The sequence below is a fragment of the Pararge aegeria genome, chromosome 14, assembly GCF_905163445.1.
Source record: "Pararge aegeria chromosome 14, ilParAegt1.1, whole genome shotgun sequence".
Lineage (NCBI taxonomy): Eukaryota > Metazoa > Arthropoda > Insecta > Lepidoptera > Nymphalidae > Pararge > Pararge aegeria.
Window position 1 is genome coordinate 3,673,408 of NC_053193.1, and position 19,793 is coordinate 3,693,200.

General features: G+C 33.3%; 4 protein-coding genes across 4 annotated transcripts in view; 2 read left to right on the top strand and 2 right to left on the bottom strand.

Annotated features, from left to right (window-relative positions):
• LOC120629209 (TATA-binding protein-associated factor 172) overlaps positions 1–3,898 on the bottom strand; it is a 57,803-nt gene extending 53,905 nt beyond the window's left edge. The window contains exon 1 of the mRNA XM_039898068.1: positions 3,760–3,898. The gene's annotated coding sequence lies outside the window, so the exon portion shown is untranslated. The remainder of the gene's footprint in view (positions 1–3,759) is intronic.
• A 3,131-nt stretch (positions 3,899–7,029) lies between these two features.
• On the top strand, positions 7,030–9,327 carry LOC120629182 (nucleolar protein 12). The gene is made up of 3 exons (XM_039898020.1): positions 7,030–7,187; positions 7,266–7,371; positions 8,620–9,327. The coding sequence occupies exons 1-3, from the start codon at positions 7,114–7,116 to the stop codon at positions 9,118–9,120; spliced, it is 681 nt and encodes a 226-aa protein (XP_039753954.1). The 5' UTR covers positions 7,030–7,113; the 3' UTR covers positions 9,121–9,327.
• LOC120629180 (endonuclease III homolog) lies at positions 9,317–13,437 on the bottom strand. Its single transcript, XM_039898017.1, has 5 exons — positions 13,070–13,437; positions 12,810–12,944; positions 12,034–12,204; positions 11,333–11,492; positions 9,317–10,350 (listed from the first exon to the last, which is right to left on the bottom strand). The coding sequence occupies exons 1-5, from the start codon at positions 13,250–13,252 to the stop codon at positions 9,464–9,466; spliced, it is 1,536 nt and encodes a 511-aa protein (XP_039753951.1). The 5' UTR covers positions 13,253–13,437; the 3' UTR covers positions 9,317–9,463.
• A 345-nt stretch (positions 13,438–13,782) lies between these two features.
• On the top strand, positions 13,783–17,296 carry LOC120629181 (ER membrane protein complex subunit 3). Its single transcript, XM_039898019.1, has 5 exons — positions 13,783–14,036; positions 14,144–14,282; positions 14,970–15,087; positions 15,786–15,947; positions 16,502–17,296. Exons 1-5 carry the CDS (start codon positions 13,888–13,890, stop codon positions 16,675–16,677), a joined length of 744 nt encoding a protein of 247 aa, XP_039753953.1. The 5' UTR covers positions 13,783–13,887; the 3' UTR covers positions 16,678–17,296.
• Positions 17,297–19,793: the final 2,497 nt, after the last annotated feature.

A 19,793-nucleotide genomic window follows, 5' to 3' on the forward strand; every position in this document is an offset into this window, starting at 1 on the left:
AATTTCCTTCCTTCAATACTACTGTTTATATAACATTAGTCTTCCAGATATTATATTGATTTATGTTTTGCAGCACTTTAAAATTTGGTCCTGTGAGCATTTGTAGTACCCGTAGTCTCTCAAAACATTTTTATTTAAACTACAAACATTTTTTTGGGAAGTCTGAGAAATTTAACTTGTGAAATTGATCAACATCAACACCCCGCAGATGCTAGATGTTGAAGCGATACGTTCATAGGTAGCATTACACCACTCATACCAAAACCAATCATACCTATACCTTTCAGTGAATATGAAATGCACTAACACTTAAGGAGCATTCCCAACAAGCATTTCCAAACTTATATCAACGCCTAACTAGCAAACGCCTGGACAAAGGCAAACTCAGAAAGGTGGTGGGACTTTTAACGGCACAGCCAATTAAATAGACATCTTCATCATATGTATCACAGACCCGAGTCGGAGGTTGCACCAAAGCAAGTGATTCTGGAGTGCACGGGCATAGCAGAACAACGCAAGGTCTACCTTAGATTCCCAGCCACTTTTCTGAAAGTCCTAAGCAACGTGGGCGGGCTACTAAGCTTCTGGAACGAGTTGGGTTGGCAGGAGTAGCGAGCAACAACGGGGAATTTTGCCGTAAAACAAGCGAATCGTTTACGATTGGAAACTGCTCAGTGAGGAGAAGAAGTTAGCATGTTTTGAAACATCTGTATTGTAGTACTTTGGATATCTGGTTTTAACATTAGAGAGCTTTTCCTATTGAATTAGTCACAAAAAGTGAAGAAATCATAATACTAACACATACTATAAAATATGTTATATATTTTTTTAATTGATTTAAATTCCAACTAAGTATAGAAGCCTTCTCCACAAAGATAGGTAATTGATGCAATCATCTTGGTTATTGAAATACTGACTAAAATATTTTACTTTATATGGGTTATCAGAGGTTAATAAAGAGTTCTTATCAAGCTTCCCATTATAGGTATTTAATATTTATTCATACTTGTTACCAAATGCATATTAATTTTATACATTTAACTTCAAAATTTTCCATAGCTTGCTAATATTTTTACTTAGGATTACTTGTCTTTTTGTACAGTTGAATTAATTTATGGCTGTTCTTGCAACCAAAATTTTAAAATGTCAAACTTTTATAGCTAAAACAACTTTTTGTTGCTACTATTAAATGCACCTGTATACTTAAGAAATAATTCTCTTAGATACGCGTATTTCCTGTTTGTTTCCAAATTATTGAAAAAGTGCAATAAAATAGAAGAAGAATTAAATCAAAACACTGTTAACTTGTTCATTTGCAACAAATAGTGAATTTTTTTAAAATAACTAATGGACCCCAGTGCCATCTGTCGGGCTGATTTGTGAATCTAAACCATCCAGGGTGCCACCAAAACGCATACCAAAAAAGTCATTCAAATCGGTCCAGCCGTTTAGGAGGAGTTCTGTGGCATACACACACACAAGAAATATATATATATAAAGGTAATCTGCACCTCTACTACTTAACCCTTGACTACAATGTCACCTGGCAATGAGTGATGATGCAGTGCAAGGTGGTAGCTGGCTAACCTGTTTCAAGTATAGCAGTTTTATCAATATTGTATAAATTCCTGGTGAATTCAACACATGGTGATGAATTATTTCATAATTGGCTTAAAATTCCAAGTCAAAAGCCTGAAGATCATTTAGATAATAATATGGAAACACAAAAAACATAGAATTACAATTCTGAGTTATATTCATCAAAATTGAATGCAATTATCTATGCAAGGACAATACAAAAGAGGCAAAAATGTGAACAAAGTAGTGTTTTGTTGCACACAATAAAAGTTATTTGTAATTCTAGATTTAAATATGAACTGACTATTTATTATTCATGAGATCTGATAAAATAACAATACCAAGATGGAGTGATTATATTAGACAAGGATTTCATTAACAAAAATAACATGGAAGTTATATTTTCATTGATAGATTATGAAAATCAGGAACACAAATTATGAAAATGTAACAAAGGAATTGAGGCCAAATTAAATCTCCATTGAGCTATACTATAAGAATACTTTTAATTTATAGGGTAGATGTTACATTGGAGAATTCCATGCGGGTAAATTGCTATGGATCTGTTTGTTGTGGAGTATAAGAAGAGAGAGAAGAAGAAGAATAAATTACACCATACAAATTCTTCTGCTTTTCACTGAGTGACAGTGTAACATTTATAAGCCAGCCAAATAAAAAAAAAATTACAACCAGTCTCAAGGTGAACCGGCTTCTGCAAATCTTACTTTATTTATTTTTTAATTAGCTACTTATTTTAGTTTAGTTTATATAAAGTAAAAAAATTAATTCCATTTCTGTGGATAAAACAAGGCTACACTCTATAATATATTTTGATTACTGTTCATTCTCAAAAAATTATATGTAGATTAAAATAATAAATAGTTGCTCTTTAAATTTAACTGCCTCTTTGGTCTAGTTGTTAGAATGGTGGGTGGAATGCTGTGTCGAGCCAAAAATTATAAGGTATTGAGTATTTTCTTTTAAAAAAATTATGTTAAAAGCCCGGAGATAGAGTCTCAAGCCTCTGGTCCACTCTCTCTCACCTCTGGATATTATCAGGTGCTTGTGATGTGAAATTTCACCAACCCTGGTGGGTCTGTGATCTAAAACTGTCTCTCCTATGAGAAGCATAGCCTGGGCCCAGCAGTGTTATGTTTTTAGGCTGCATATGTTGATGATGATGACTATTTGAATTTATCATTATGTTTTAAGTTATGACTTACATTCTATATGAAGAATTCCACTATTGATTAAGAAGATTGCATTCAAGCTATATTAATAGTTCCAGCCTGTGTCATATTGTTTAAATTTGACCACAGTGATTTATTCCACAAAATCAGTAGACAGCAGTTGTATTTGAAAAACTAATAATAAAATGTGTAATATAATTAAATAACTCCATTTCTTTAATTCATATGAAAAATCTTGTGCTCAGTTTTAAAAATAGAACAATCTCATTGTTCTGTATTTGCATTCCCTATGTCCTTCAATCCTAGTGATTGAGTAGGTAAGTGTATATAAAAATATATGTTCTGAATTAAAATTTACTAGTGATGTATAATGTTACCTGGAAGTGGTATAGATATACTAGGTCATCTTGAACAGTTTTAGGACTTGACTAGAAAGTATCAAGGTTTATTCGAAAAACAAACAACTAACGAAAGCCCACTACTGCTACTTTTAATTTTACGTCACACTCAATTGTGAGTTATGTGTGTACTGCAAATAAAAGCTATGACATTAAGATCAATTTTCGCTTAACAATCGAAAAGCGCAGGCTCGCAAATATCTAATCGATTTTCTGTCAATCTTGAGAGTCATACTTTCGTACCATCGGTTATTTCAGATGAATTCTCAATTAATAGAATGCGATAAGTAACCAATTATTAAGCAGATCCAAGAGAAATGAAATAGAATTCTAACGGTACGCGTAACATGAGCCGTTCGCGCGTGTTAACATATGGTTCTAACTTCTACGACAACAGTATTGATTACCAATTTTTTTTCTCCAACACATAACTCCTTACAGCGCTTTTCATTATCAATAATATCGAAAGCGATACAGAATACTTCCGTGATAAGTAGGAACCTATAATAAATCTAGCTCGAAATTTTTAGTTGACAGAACAATTTCATATTTCTTACTAAAATTACATTTAATGGGTTTATTATTTAACTCACCTTGCGTAACAAGACACATATCACGTCACTGCACCAAAATATTTCCATATTTCATCAAACCACTCAAAATCACACACGATAACATTTTTGACAAAATGCACAAACAAAAAAAACCAACGTGCCGAGAGGAAGCGCATCGTCCAAGTTTCAAATATATACTGACAGCCATGCTGCGGATGAGTCCGTCTTTATTGTGCACTTGGGTGCTGATTGGAGGAAAATGGCAAAAAAAAAAGAACGATTGTACGTAAGTGCGCAGTGTGCGCCAATCACGAGAGAGTATTTAAAAATTCTTGATTTGGTGCCAAAATATTCTCGCGCCGCCGCGCCGTAGTCGTTGGGGTGATAAAATAAAATAAGGTGAGGACTGGGGTCTGGGGATAAAAATAAAAATAGTAATTACTCATTCATCAAATACTATATTCTATATATTAAATAAAAAATGTTTTTTGATAATCAAAAGTACATATCGCTTATTGTAATCTCATTTTACGGTAAATAAAACTTCATTCATCATATCAAACCATTACCGGCCGACTACAGGGCACGGGTCTCCTGACCCTTCCCACAATGAGAAGGGTTAAGGCAGGAGTCCACCACGCTGGCCCAGTGCGGATTGGAGGACTCCACACGCCTTCGAGAACATTATTGAGAACTTTCAGGCATGCAGGTTTCCTAACGATGATTTCCTTTACCGTAAAAGTGATTGCAAGTGATTTTACAATTGCTTAAAGCGCACAATAACTTAGAAAAGTTAAAGGATCGTGCTGGGATTCACTCGCCCCCCCGAATGTGAAGTCGAAGTCTGAAATACCCACTACTTGATATATAAACTGAATAATTCATTACTTAGTTTATGTACCTTAACATAATATTTTCTTTTTCTTTTACTTTTGTGATGTAGATTTGATTTTAAAACATTATATTTTATCAGGCAGTTAAAACCCGTAAGTGCCACAGTGCATACGATCGACTTCTAAGCTGATTTGAATGATTTGAAAGCACAGTGTAGGTTCTACCAAATACCTAGGTAGTAATACAATTTGTTCTTAATGAATAGAAAATCATAACATTATATAACTTATCCCTTATATCCCGAATAATAACTCAAATGCGTGACATAATAAGAACTACTCAAGCGTGAGTATGGTCCCGTAAAGAATAAAAAAACTTATTCATCATCTCACCGCTCAACTAGATATGAATAAATAATGTGAACAATAGCTAGTAGTGCCGAGCGAGAGCCACACACCAATGGCTGTTGTCCTACTCGCACAGTCGCTGTAAGCATTGAAATATTCATGTACATTCTACTAAATGCTGTGGATTGTACGAGTTGAAATTTGTTCAATGTATCATTTTCATAGGTAATGAAACGTGCAGAATTTTCACAGAGCAAGAGATGCGATGCGGATATACTTTTATACAATCGCTAAAGTAACAATGGTTTTGCGTTCTACAATACAGTCTTCCAAAGAAGGAAATTTTCTGTAGAAAATTGTTATAACAATTTACTATTTAAAACCGATGAACTCTAGCTTTTTAACAATTTTAACGTGATATAACTACAATGAACATACGGCAGTCAAAGTCACTGGCGATATTTAAAAAAGCCGTTAAGTGTTATTATTTGTCCCACTGAAGGCGATGTTTAATAGTATTTATTTACTTTATTTATATAGAAGTAGGTATGTATATAGTTTATTATTAGTTTTTTTTTTAATATTTATTATATGCTAAATGTATTTGTGTATATTAGTATATGTATTAGTATTTAGTTATTCGTATGTATTTATTTTATATTTTGTACCACCAGCAGTTAGTTCTCCTCTTTTTTTCCTAATTCAAGGTTGCCTGGCAGAGATCGCTACTAAATAAGCGATATGGCCGCCTTTTGTATTCTACTTCTATTTTTATGTTTCTTATTTTCTTTTATAATTCTTAATGTGGTGTACAAATAAAGAGTTATAATAATAATAATAATGTCTAGTGGCGATAGCCTAGTGGGTTATAAGGCTATGGCTTTTCTTTAGGAGTGAGAGTTCTCCATGTTCTCAAGGACGTGTGAAGTCATGGCTGGTGTGGTGTGCTACGACGTAAACTCTGCTCAATCTGAAAGGATACTCTGATATAAATACTGATAGATGATAAATCTATACTTATATACTAATATTATAATAGGAAAAAAAAAATTGTTTGTACCTAATAGGCTCCGAAAGTACTGGACGATTTGACCTTTTCTTCGACAAAAGAAAGATTAACTGTCACAACATAGGCTATAATTAGTTTTCAAAAAAAGGAGACTTATGACTTGCAATAATAATAAAATTCATTAATTAGCGTGCGCTGAGAAACCTATTAATATATATATATCAGTAAAATTCTTTACAATTCATTCTTATCGTACATTTTTTAAGCTATCGCGAGTTTAAAAATTTTAAGGACAACACCCAAGCAAAACAGTTTTTGTTTTTAATATTTTATTACATATTTATTATGTGGAATAAGAAAATCTTTTTAAAATTTAAACCCGATTTTTTTTTAAATATCGGTAGGACTACACCTCAATTGAATACCACGCTTCTCGCGAATAAACTGTTCCTACGGGATGCTTAAAAACAAAAAAAACGCGGAAAAAATCGCGGACAACAGTACCTATACAATATAAATCTGAACTGGTTCAGACATTTATTTTTCCATTGGAAAATGGCAATGTTGGGCTCTGACTATTAATATTGTTAGTCCTTGTGATTATAGAACCAAATTGTTGTCTTACTCTTAACTTTTCTTACTCTACCGACCATCTATTTACTGGCTTGTTTCAACTGTATTTACCTAGCGCAATAAACTGATATAAGATGTTAAATTAAACATTATATTTCTCAAAGATTTGTCTATTTGATAGAAAACTTTGTTTGTAACATATCAATTAAGCGGGAAACAACTATTGGAATTTTCAAAAAAATCCAAAAAAACGCAGTTGTCAGGGTGGTTTCTTAGATTAATTGTTTTAAATTCCTATCAAACATTGCAGATTTTCGTGTAACATCGATCTGGCTAGAAAATTAATTAGTAATGAATATTGATACTATACCATTAATTTGAATGGGTAATATAAAATGTTCTCTCTTGACCCCTTACGTATTTTCACGTTTCTTCTAATAACCAAAGAGAATGTAAACACAACGGTAATAACTAGATAATTTTTATTAAAAGCTTGTGTTCTGAGTAATGAGCCAGGTAAATATAGTTTGTCTGGGGTCTTGGGTTTTGAGGTTAAGTTGTCAACCCTTGTCATTTGCATGTGTTTATGTTTATCTAAAATTAATAATACTGAGTTTTTTAAAAATAAAAATGGGCAAAAGTCGCAAAAAAAATACCGATAGAAAGCGTAAAATAAGTTTAGTTTTTGACGAAGTTAAAAGAAAGTAAGTGTAAAAGTTTCAATGCTAGATTAATTAAAATATTCATCGCCTTTTATTTTAAACTGGTTTCAATAATTTTAGGGACTTCCTATGTGGTTTCCGGAAAAGAAAATTAGAGAGAAAAAAGAAGGCTCAAGAGGAGATTCAGCGAATGTTGAAAGAAGAAAAACGGCGAATAAAGCAAGAGGTAAGGAATAGGAGCCTGTTCTTTTTGTTGCACCCTTTTACCCGATGAACCAGGTGGTTATATTTTTATTTTCAATTAAAACTCATCCTTATATTTTAATCATATTGGCGTAGAATTATACTAAATATACTATATACCAGGAAAAGAAATGGTACCCACTGGATTTTTAAGAGCTGCATTAGACGCAATACAGGTAACAGCTACTAATAACGGCACAATACAGGAAGTTGTATGTGAACAATTAAAACTAGCTGTCATAGAGTCTTGATGTAGTTTATATGTATAATCAGTTTAAAAAATGGAAATTTGCATACATATCCTACCAAACATGTGCAATTATTGAGTAATTTTTCTGCACTGACTACTGATGACAACTCACCATTTTCGTACCAAATTTGCCTCAGTAAGTATTACTAGCTAACCTGTGCCAACTTCAGGTAAAAGAAAAAAGTATTTTGTTTTCAATACTTGAGACAATATTTTGGCAAAAAATCATAATTTTTTCATATACCAATTAACCTGACACTGATTCAATTTCTTTTTTTTAATATAAAAAAACTATTTTTTCTTGCTTATATAAAAAAAAATTATAGATGCTGTTGCTAACTATTTTTTTTAAGCACTATTAAGCTCTGAAACTGAATCATATATCTCAATTATATATCAATCATATAGCAGTGGGTTTGATTCCCACTACTGGAAAGTTTTTGTGTGATGAGCATGAATGTTTTTCAGTGCCTGGGTGTTTATATGTATATTCTAAGTATTTATGTATATTCATAAAAATATTCATCTTAGTACCCATAACACAAGCTACGCTTACTTTGGGGCCAGATGGCGATGTGTGTATTGTCATAGTATATTTATTTATATATTTTATTATTAACTTGCTGTTGCCCGCGACTTTGTCTGCGTTTGACTTTGTTTCGTTTTGATATTATTATATATAGCCTATGACACTCGCAAATAATGTGGCTTTCTATTGGTGAAAGAATTTTCAAATTGGTTTAGTAGATCTAGAGATTAGCCCCTACAACCTCACAAACCTTAACTTTTTATAATCATCATAATTACTTCAACCCATTACCAGCCCAATAGAGTACCAGTCTCATCCCAGAATGAGAAGTGGTTGAGGCTGTAGTCCTCCGTGCTGGCCCAGTGCAATTTGGTGGACAGGGTCAAAAAAATAATACTTGCTTGTATTAATTTTTTTGGGAACAATATTTTAAGTACTGTTTTATCTTACAGAATAAGGAGTCTTACAAGAAACTTGTGGTATCCAGCCGTCCCATTCCAGACATAGAACAGTTGCTTCAAGAAGAATACGAAGATGAAGATGTTAATGTTAAAATTGTTGAACTCTCTTCAGATACTTTACAGAAAAAGGATATTGTTATTGGTGAAAACAGACCCAAAGTAACTATACAGAAAAAACCAGATAAAAAAATCGAAAATGAGTCAAATGAAATTCCAGGAATGAATACACATGAAGACAGTAACGCTGATGAGGCAGATTCAGATATTGAGGATAAAGATTTAAAATCAAAGAAAGAAGTAAAAAAAATATTAAAGAAACAGGCTACTAAGAAATTACAGAAAAGCAAAGTTTACCAAATGAAGTCAAAATTAGATAAAGTTCAGAATAGGAAAACACAGAAGAAGAAAGTCAAAAATGATCAAAGGAAAGAGAAATCCAAGAAGAAAAATCATCGAAAAAAAAATAATAAACCACCTGGTCGTAATAATTAGGTATCGAATCAAAATGCCCAGAAGAGATGTGCAAAGATTTCCTGTAAACAACCAATCTAACTCTTATTACTTTATATTATTTTAAACTCTTATTTAACACAGGTATATGATTCGTTTTTTCTTCTATTGCACTTCTACCAGTTTCATTGCTATTATTATGTTTAGTCTTTTTAAGGAATATAGATTATAAACAAACTTTCATCTTAATTAACATGGTTTTAATTTCTAATTCTTAAAAATTAAACATGCCCAATCAATGGAAAAAAACTTAAATATTACAGCTGATTGCATAATACACAGAAGACAAAAACTTTATTCACAGATTTTTTTTCTTGTTTTTTGGCTATTTCTTTTTTTTACTTGATTTTTCTGTGGAAGTATTTTTATTTGCTTGTTTAGGTGACTTTCTTTTTTGACTATTTTTTGATTCATCAGGCTTACTTTCAAGTGTTTTTGTTCCTGTAATTATTTTGTCTATGTTCAAAGTTTTATTATTTGTATTCAATGTTTTGCTTTTTTGATACTCTTCATTTTCTGCATTTTTAACTTCTATTGTAATTCTACTTGGACTCAATACTTTTCTATTAACCTTTTTCATTTTTGTATCTTCTACAGAATTCATTGATGCCTCTAAGTCAATATTTTGATCTATAATATTTCCTTTCTCCCTCTTTGGGGACTTCTTGTTAGAAGTTTTTGTCCTTAGATCATTTAATAGACTTACTGTTGAATCATTAATTTGTATATCTTTCCCAGTATTACTTGTATCTTCTTCAACTAACTCTTCTTTTATTTTCCTTTGAGATCTTCTACAAGGTGATTTCTTTTCTTTATAATTTGTTTGATTTATCATCACTGTTGAATTATCGTTTGTTTGTACATCTATAACTTTTAACTCCTGTTTTACTTTCCTAAGGGACTTTTTTACATCTTCTAATTCAACTTTCTCAACTTTTATCTCCTCTTTTACTTTCCTAGGGGATTTCTTATTGGGTGATTTCCTTCCCTTACCACTAGAAGGGCAGATATCATTGTTCAAACATTCATGACACATAGGACCTATCGGTAAACATATAGTTTGTCCAAATCCAACCATTAAATGATTTACTTCACTCCATAAGTCTAATGGTAACCAAGTTTCTAGTGATTTTCGTGTGTCCTCCGGTGTGCGAGTGGGGGTTTTTACCCAGCCTATTCTGTTGCTTATTCTATGAACATGTGTGTCTACACCTGGTGGAGTTTAATAATATGTTAATAAACTTACACAAAAAGGCACAAAAGTCGAATAATGTGGTACTGAACTGATAGTATGATTTAGTTTAAGATAATGCATAAACTTGGCATGCAACATCCTGACTGTATGTAATGTGTATTTACATCATATCAAACAATGCAGATCCACTGCTGGTCTTTTTAGGGAGTACTGGTATCTTTAATGTATGTTTCATCATCATCATGATCATCATCAGCAGGCTATTAATTAACTTATTTTGCGCTAAGGCCCTTGTCTCTGTTTTAAAGCATAGTCCCACCAATCTGCTCCAATGGAAGTTGGTGGGCTTTATCAAAAATGTATTAGTGATAATATCCAGGACTGAACAAGCAGGCTTAACAAGCTCTAGTGTACTTTTTTGTTGAATCTTGTCCTGGTGTTGGCATACACATGTGGCCAAACACAAAGAGATACCTAATATATTCACAAATCTTAAAGCTATTATTTTTATAACTTTGCTTATAGTAATTAAATAGTTTATATTGTAAATGTAGTCATGAAAAGTGTATTGACACAGCTAATATTTAACATATTGTAAATGTAAACCTTCTAAGAGGCACTGTTTATTTATGAGGCCTTAATAAAATAGGTTTGGTACTCTAATGTATATATATATGAATTCCAACACAGTAGTCTATGTAGTTACAAAAGAGCTAGTATGGACATATTGTTTACTCTGTCAATAAATTGCATGAGGCTGTTTGACAATCAAATATTGAGTTGCTTCCCTGTTCATTGGATATCTCATATATACACCAGCAAATAATATTTGTACATCTAGTATTTAATATAAGTCGACAAAACAGCAATCGGCCAGCGTGGTGGACTACAGTCTTCACCCCTTCTCATTGTGGGCGGAGACCCATGCCCTGTAATAGACTGGTAATGGGTTGATATGATGATGATGATGATGATGATTTAAATATAACACCTACTTACCAATACCAGTGACTTTATTCCATGCAACTTTCATACAAATATGTGCCATTTTTGGTCCAACTCCAGTCAATTTGCAGAGTTTATCCACAGAGTCAGGTATATCACTGTCATAATGATCTTTCAGGGTCTGCGTTGTTTTCTTTATGTAATTCACCTTGGTCTGTTAAAGATAGATAGGAATTTATGAACATTGTGTAATTTATTAGTATGTTGCTAAATTTATCATTCAATTTAATTTATCTATAGAAATTGACTAAAGCAATGGAAATTTAGAAGTTTTAAGAATAAATGAATCATTTGGGAACTTACAAAGACTGAAATAACTGTACCAATTATTTTTCAAATGAACAGTGTGATGGGACTCTTTGGAGGAGGTCTATAAGTTGCAATGTTACTTGCTACTTTCTACTTTTAAACACAAGCAACAAAAAAAGACATTCAGTATGGACAATGTCTAAATGGATACAAAATTCTTTATCTAGTTTGTATTAATAAGAAGATCCTTATTTAAAATACCAGACAGTTTTAATAAGCGAAACATAATATAAAATAATAAAAAAAAAACATACTTCATGAACCTTTATAGCCTAAGACCATAAATTACCTGCATTAAGTGAAAACAAAAACTGCAGTAAATTAAATTTTTTTTCAAACTAATGTTAACAAATATACAAATGCAATTATAAAACAAATAATGTAACCTTCCAAAAGCCAACAGGGTAAATCAGTTTGCCTAACTCTTCATCTGTCATGTTTAGCACACTGTCCACAGTTAGTCCTCTTGCCCGTAGGCGCTCCATAGCTGCAAATGTCACTTGATCCTTTGTCTGACTTGACAACATCAGTGATATTAAACTTTGATATCTTGTGACCTGGAATATAATATTTTCTTTATAGATATTGATGTCATCAATATCAATACCTTTAATTGTCTAACTCAACAGCTATCTATTGTTACCAGATTACAAACAAAGTACTGGGTCTTATGTAAATGGAAATTGTTGAGTCCCTTACTTAACTCAGTAGTAGTATTAAATCATTATTTTAAAGTATAGTATAATATTCATTCTCATAAATCTATCTTTCTAAAAAATTCCAAAATATGCTCCTGAAATTTATAGGGAGATATAAGCCCTTAACAGGTCAGAAACAACCTGCAAAGGCTCCGTATGATATGTAAATAATAAAAGCCAATGATGTGTAAATTGAAGTCCCAATGGAAATGGTGGTCAATGATAGTGAATCTCATCTTACTTAGCTTTCCATGAAAGGTATGATAAGAATTCAAGAATATTTGGAATTTTAATATTAGGTATGTAGGGTAAATCCAAAGAATATGGCATGTGGTCCATGAGACAAAAAAGTCTACAACCTTTTATCTTACATAGTAATATGTACTGTCAAACATTATTGCAAATGTAGGCACTTTTACTTATAAGTGATTCTTTCTTTACGCTTAATTTCATAGTTAACTCACCTTTGGTGAAGCATCTTCGTCCATGCACATATGACAACCCATGGAGTCCACTGGAGCATCATTATTGGACCGCATATTCCTCAAGTTAACTAGAAATTCTTTCCAATTTGGTGGTTCCCATAGGCCTTTGTCGTCCTATAAAGTAACAAAATAAATATTTATCACTTTGGGCCACAGCCTCCATCCTCATTCTGGAAGAAGCTAAGAGCTTAGACCGGGACGTAAAATAATTAATAGCAGTGTTTTTAATTAACACGTACCCATTTAGTCGGAGAATCCTTTTCGAACTCTATTTTCACATGAGTCTTTTTCTCAAATTTAAATTTTTTCAAATCGGGGACAACAACTTGGGATTCTACTCCAAGGTCTTCTGAAGGATTTATTTTTATTTTGCTATCAGACTCGATGCCTGCTGCAATTAATTTCATTTTCCCACGAGGCATATCCTTGAGTATTCTAGCGATTATTTTTTGAATAGTTATTTGTACTTTCAAAAATTTCAAAAGTTGTTTATAAAGTTATAACCAGTCCCACAGATTATTATGGTACGCCCAGTCCACAGATTAATTGGACATTAGCTAGATAAGTGAGAAATATTTTGGCACTACGAAAAGCCATAAATCAAAAGAACAAGAAGAAGTGAGAAATAACTTTTCTCACTTGTATTTCCGGTCTGGGTTCTAACTTCTAGCCTTAGCTACCAAACTACATTTAAATACACTGACTATAATATAGGTTAGTGTTGAATAGCACAGATTTATGGAATGAACAGTGATATTAATTCTCCGTCTACGTATTATTATGCTATGAACAGGTTACGCGTAGATTATGCGAAAATGTGTTAATTTTGTGGCTGGGGTTCATGGAATGTGTTTTTTTAACTAGTCTGGCGTGATGTTTGTGTCCTCTTTGAGTAATTAAAGTTATTTTGATTTGGGATCTGTGACTTGACGTACCTTGTATCTACTGACATTTATAATTTGACATTTGGCCAATTGTAAAATGGCAATTTAATTTATTTTATTGAAAGCTAATTTTATAGTAAATTATTGCGTTTGCTAAGTAATCTCTACTAAAAATGGCAGAGTTGTTATTGGACCCAAACATACGATTATGGGTGTTTTTACCCATAGTCATTATCACCTTCTTGGTTGGAATTGTAAGGCATTATGTATCGATTATTTTATCTTCTCAGAAGAAAATTGAACTTTTGCAGGTGCAAGACAGGTATATATTATCAGCTTTTGATATCAAACAAGTTAATTTATTTATTTATCAGTTTTTAAAAGCATATAAAATGTGTCTAGAATTATTCCTTTTCTGCAATATTTCAGTCAGGTGATGATAAGAGCTCGATTACTTCGTGAAAATGGCAAGTACTTGCCTAGACAGTCATTTGCAATGCGGAGACACTGGTTTAATAATGAAGACACTGGGTATTTCAAAGTACAGAAAAGAGCGACTGCTTCTCAGGTATTTATTCAATTTTAAGTTAGTTGATTTTATTCGACTGCAAACTTAAGAGGTGGTAAGTGATGATACAGTCTAAGGTGGTAGTGGTTAACCTGTTAGAGGTATGGCAGTTACATCTAGCCCTAATTAGTTTTTATGCAGCATCATACTGGAACGCCAAATCTCTTGGCATCGTCTGACATAGGGTGGTAACTAGCCACAGCCAAAGGCCTGATTCAGAAATTTTAAATTCCCAAATTTTCCTGACTAGGGATTGATCCCAGGATCTCTCACTTAGTGAAGTCATCAAAATTAACACTCAATTCTTATTGAAAATTGAATAGTTGTAACTATCTAGAAATTAATATATGAAAATCAATATTTGACGGTCAACTCCCACAACTGGAATATGTTAGTGTGGTGAACATGAATGTTCATAGTCTAGGTTTATATGTTTATATATCTTAATACCCATAGCAAAAAGCTAGGCTTACTTGGGACTAGATGGCAATCTGTGTATTGTAGTAGTATATTTAAAAAGTTTCTTATTTTGCCATTGTGATTCAAACTTCCTTAGCTTTTGCTTTGTGTAGTTATTAATTCATCCACATATCTTATTCTCGTTCATAGCTAGGGTTCAGAGGCCAATGCACCTGCAACTTGTACTAAACTCAGTATGCATAACACCAACCAATCTTAATTTTTCAGAACCCCATGACTGATCCTGGCATGATGACTGACATGTTGAAGGGCAATGTGACTAATGTGCTGCCAATGATAGTAATAGGAGGCTGGATTAATTGGATGTTCAGTGGCTTCTTGACCAGTAAGTTCCAAAACTGTACTTCTATACTAATATTATAAATGCAAAAGTGTTTATTTGTTTGTCTTTACTGTATGCCCTAACTTAGCAACAAAAAAAAATTATTTTTGGCAAAGAGCTAGATGAAAGGTTGGAGAGTAACATAGGAACATAGGCTACTTCTTATAAACAGATTTTAAAAAACCATAATAAATGCTGACAAAGAAATGCGGTTCAGCTAATATACTATATTTTAGTGCTGTGTGTATAAACGTTGCTTTACTCATTATGTAATCGGAATCAAAAGAATTGCAATGAGTTGGAAAGTTAAGTTTCAATGAATTGGGTAGATTGGAGGATTTTGCGAGAATTACCCTGCGCTGCTTACTAGTATACATGTACAGATAAAAAAAATTACCAAATTGCGTATCAAATAAAATAGCCAAACAAAAATGTTCTGTAGAATAGCTTCTATAGAATTTTCAGCACAGGCTTGTCTTAGGAAATTGGCAGTGTCGAACCCCATGCCTAGGAGAGTACATAAAGCTGTCATTAATGCCAACCAATGTGCATTAAAGCAGCGTGGGGGTTCTATGCTCTAAAAAGGTTTCTCCAAGAGAGACAATGCCCAGCAGTGGGAGGTTACTAGACTGCGGATGATCTGATGAACTACCAGGTGAGATTGCAATAGTCATTTTTCAAAATAATATGTGTCCTTCCAGCCAAGGTGCCATTTCCACTGACCCTGCGCTTCAAGCCCATGTTGCAGCGAGGAGTGGAACTAGCATACCTTGATGCCTCCTGGGTATCCTCAGCTTCCTGGTATTTCCTCAATGTATTTGGTTTGCGGACCATCTATACTCTAGTATTGGGAGAAAATAATGGTAATTGCCTTTACTATCCTTACTTATTACTTACTCAGATGTTTTTATTGTTGTATAACAGTGGCTCAGTAAATCTCTCCAATATCTACTATTCATTGGTAAAAAAACAATATTATCATCGTCACCACTAATCCATTGATTGAATGAAAAGGGTTAAGGCTGGCATACACCTCGCTGGCCAAGTGTGAATTGTTAGACTTCACACACCTTTGAGAACATTATGGAGAACTCTCAGGCATGCAGATTTCCTCAGGATGTTTCCTTCGCCATTGAAGCAAGCAATATTTTAATCACTTGAGTATGGAAAAATTATGTGTAGATTACATTATTTATGATTTTATAATTTCCATAATGAGGATGTTTTATTTTTGTCTGCCTAACTGAAAATTATTTATTAATTTTTACTAGCTAGATGCACTTGCTTAATAAGGTTGGGAAACCTTAGCTTTACCATTCTAATTCTGTGAACAGCCCTTGTTCCGTGCCCTTAGGCGTTACCAAGGCTGATAATGATGGATGTGAATGATGTTTGGTAAAGTAAAACTTATTTGCAGCCGCAGACCAGTCAAAGGTGATGCAAGAGCAGATGTCAGGACCAGCAATGGCCATGCCTCCAGACTCGAAAGCCGCCTTCAAAGCGGAGTGGGAGGCTCTCGAGATCACTGAACACCGTTGGGCACTGGCTTCCTCCGAGGCAGATATATTAGCTTCCACGGAACAGTCTCAATAGTCAAATTGTAGATTAAGCTATTTATAAGGTGTATCATATTGTAGCGATAAGAAAGTCATGGTCAATAACAAAGCTATATACAAGGTTAAATAAAAAATATCAATAATTTCTCGGCCTGCAGTTGCCCCGAATAGTGGTTTTACCAAATATATTATTCGGTTTAACCATTAACATTTATTAACCGTATATTCATGATATGTACATTGTTTTGCCGCGTAAAAAGTTCTATTATGTACGTTAATTGCTACCACCCAAACATCGCTCTATTATGTTACAATTAAAAAAACATATGTGCTTATATTTTGTGATCTATCCAAAGCATTCGACTGTGTTGGTCATAAAACCTTGCTTCTTAAACTATAGTATGAAAAACTTTGCACTTAATTTGGTTGCCTCTTACCTCAGTGTCCGAACCCAAAGGGTATGCATAAAAGACATTAAGTCGCAGAGGTCATCTTCGTGAATGGGTGTCCCACAAGGTTCAATTTTGGGTCCCTTTCTATTTTTGTGTATATAAATGAGCTACCACACTGACATGACATATGTCAGTGAAAATTGTACTGTTTACAGATGCATGATACATCTCTTAATTTTAAGACTGATAGAGGTAGGTAACTCTGACGATGTAAGCCGTACTATGTCGCATACACATGCGGCATAGCACGGCTAACTGCACTGGATGCACTGATAATAATTTACTGTTAAATGGAATAAAAACGAAGTGTGTGGAATTTATTTTACCAAATGTAAAAAAAAGTTGTTAAAAATATAATTATAAATAGAGAATCGCTAAAAATAGAAGATTCGACAGTTTTTCTGGGCATGACCTTGGATTTAAGCTTCTGTGGGGGTTAACATATAGATACACTAGCGGGTAGACAAAGCTGCCTACGCCGTCAGAAAAATTAGAAAGATTACTGACGTATAAATAGCTAGGCTTGTTTACTTTGCGTATTTTCATAGTGTGATGTCTTACGGGATCTTATTATGGGGCAAAGCTGCTGATATTTAAACTATTTTCTTATTGCAGAAAAGAGCTGTACGGTCAATATATAAACTTAAACCAAGTGAATCCCTACATGAAAAATTTAAAGAAATAGGTATAATACTTACGGAAGCTTCACAATATACCTATTTATAACAAAATAGTATTTGTTACATTACTCTTTATAAACGAAAACTGGTTATTAACAACCGCCTTACTCGAAATGGATATAGTGACATCTGCATATCGTTTGCGCAAGGTGCAGATGTCATTTGTGGAATTAAATATATGCTTTTAATATGATTCCCAAGGTAATTTTGCAAAGCATAAATTTAAACTATGTGTCAAAACTCATTTAATAAATCGTGTTTCCTATACTATTGATAAATTTGTTAACGACAAGGCTGCTCGGATGCAGTGTCCGCTCTCATCTCTCAACATGGAAAATTTTAAATATTGTGAACTGCAAAATGATGTTGAAAAAGAGCAATCTGTAGAGAAAGAGTTTCTTGACTGCTCTTCTCGGTGGAATCTGTCTTCCGAATCGGTGAATTTTGAAAAGTCGTAGAACAAAAGTTGTTAGTTTTAATGATGGGAACTACAATGCAGAGAGCTTTTTGGTATTTATTATTTAACCTTATAAGCTAGCATGAGACATTTTTCTCCCCGGGGAAAGGATAAAATTTTATGTTCTCCCAGCATCTCCCCCTCCCCTCACAGCTTTAACTTTCTGAGCATTGGCAGTAATATAAGTGGAAATAATGTCCAAATATAATGTAATAATAATAGTAAACTCCTCCTATTTCCTGTTTGTGCTTTGGCTAGTGGACACGTACAATTTTATATAGGGAATATAATTTTTGTCTCCCACCTATTCTGGAGGAGTGTGATCTTAGTCTACTCTCGGATCCCGTGGACACCAATATAGAGAAATAATTCTTTATTTATTTGTATCAATGCGGAAAGTATTCTATATTATTCGGTTAACTATTGAAAATGAGCAAACTATGTGTTTACGGTGAGTGTTTCTTTGGTCGGTTACGAATGCATTTCTCGTTGTTTTTATTATGTTTCTATGTGAATAAATATTTACGACATTTATGGTATATTTATTTGATCCACCTGCGTTTGCATCGCAATACTGCAATCATGACCTCGAGCGGAAATGTTCTTTAATAAGGATCGACACATCGAAGATCAGGATTTGGTCGCATGCTTCAATGATCTGGGAAGGCTAGAGCCTGCACGAAGGTTTATCCTATCTGCCTGAACTGATCCTTACCAATCACTGGGCCTTCTTAATGATGGTATCTCAGTGGTATTCTGTGACATTTCTGTAAATTGCTCTTTTATTGCGATTTGTCATCTCAATAAAGAAAAAGTGATCTTCGAGCTTGGCTGTCAACTTTTAGTGTTTAAGTGTTTTAGACGGATGTTTGTAAAACAGGAAAGAATGGAATACAGAATACGCAGAGCTTTTTTTTTTTTTTTTTATTAACAGCTTGGTAACATATTAAATTAATGACAATACGGTTACGGAGGAAAGTTACTAGCTGTTGCCAGCGACTATGACAGCGCTATTTTCGTTTTTTTTAAATTCTCGGCCAACCATCGGTGCAGAGGTAAAATCGAACATAAGTTACAAGCAGATAAAAGTTCATCTGTTGGTTTATTTATTTTTTAAGGACTAATACGAATAAATATTTACGTATTATATTATATATTATTTTTTACATTTATATATATATGCAATTCATATTCTGTCACAATAAATTCGTTTATTTTAGAATTTTAACCAAAATAATACAACATACGGTAAAGGTGTGTGGATCAACCAGTCCGCACTGGGCCAGCGTGATCGACTACGGCCTTAACCCCTTTCTCATTGTGGGAGGAGACCCGTGCCCTGTAGTAGCAGCAACCCTGCTTTCTGAGTACAAAGGCGATTCCCAAAACTGGAAAATGTGTGATGAACTTAATGTTTTTCAGTGTCTGTTTATCTGCATATTATATATATTTATGAATATTATTCATATATTCATCAGTCATCTTAGTACCCATAACACAAGCTACGCTTACTTTGGGGCTAGATGGCAATGTGTGTATTGTCGTAGTATATTTATTTATTTAT

Coding starts and splice junctions, on each gene's coding strand:
- LOC120629181 (XM_039898019.1), top strand. CDS start 13,888: ATGGCAGAGTTGTTATTGGACCCAAACATACGATTATGGGTGTTTTTA. Junction 15,088..15,785: donor GTTCAGTGGCTTCTTGACCA/GTAAGTTCCAAA, acceptor GTGTCCTTCCAG/CCAAGGTGCCATTTCCACTG. Junction 15,948..16,501: donor AGTATTGGGAGAAAATAATG/GTAATTGCCTTT, acceptor ACTTATTTGCAG/CCGCAGACCAGTCAAAGGTG.
- LOC120629182 (XM_039898020.1), top strand. CDS start 7,114: ATGGGCAAAAGTCGCAAAAAAAATACCGATAGAAAGCGTAAAATAAGT. Junction 7,188..7,265: donor TTTGACGAAGTTAAAAGAAA/GTAAGTGTAAAA, acceptor CAATAATTTTAG/GGACTTCCTATGTGGTTTCC. Junction 7,372..8,619: donor AACGGCGAATAAAGCAAGAG/GTAAGGAATAGG, acceptor TTTATCTTACAG/AATAAGGAGTCTTACAAGAA.
- LOC120629180 (XM_039898017.1), bottom strand. CDS start 13,252: ATGCCTCGTGGGAAAATGAAATTAATTGCAGCAGGCATCGAGTCTGAT. Junction 12,945..13,069: donor AGGATTCTCCGACTAAATGG/GTACGTGTTAAT, acceptor GTTACTTTATAG/GACGACAAAGGCCTATGGGA. Junction 11,493..12,033: donor ACCCTGTTGGCTTTTGGAAG/GTTACATTATTT, acceptor TATCTTTAACAG/ACCAAGGTGAATTACATAAA.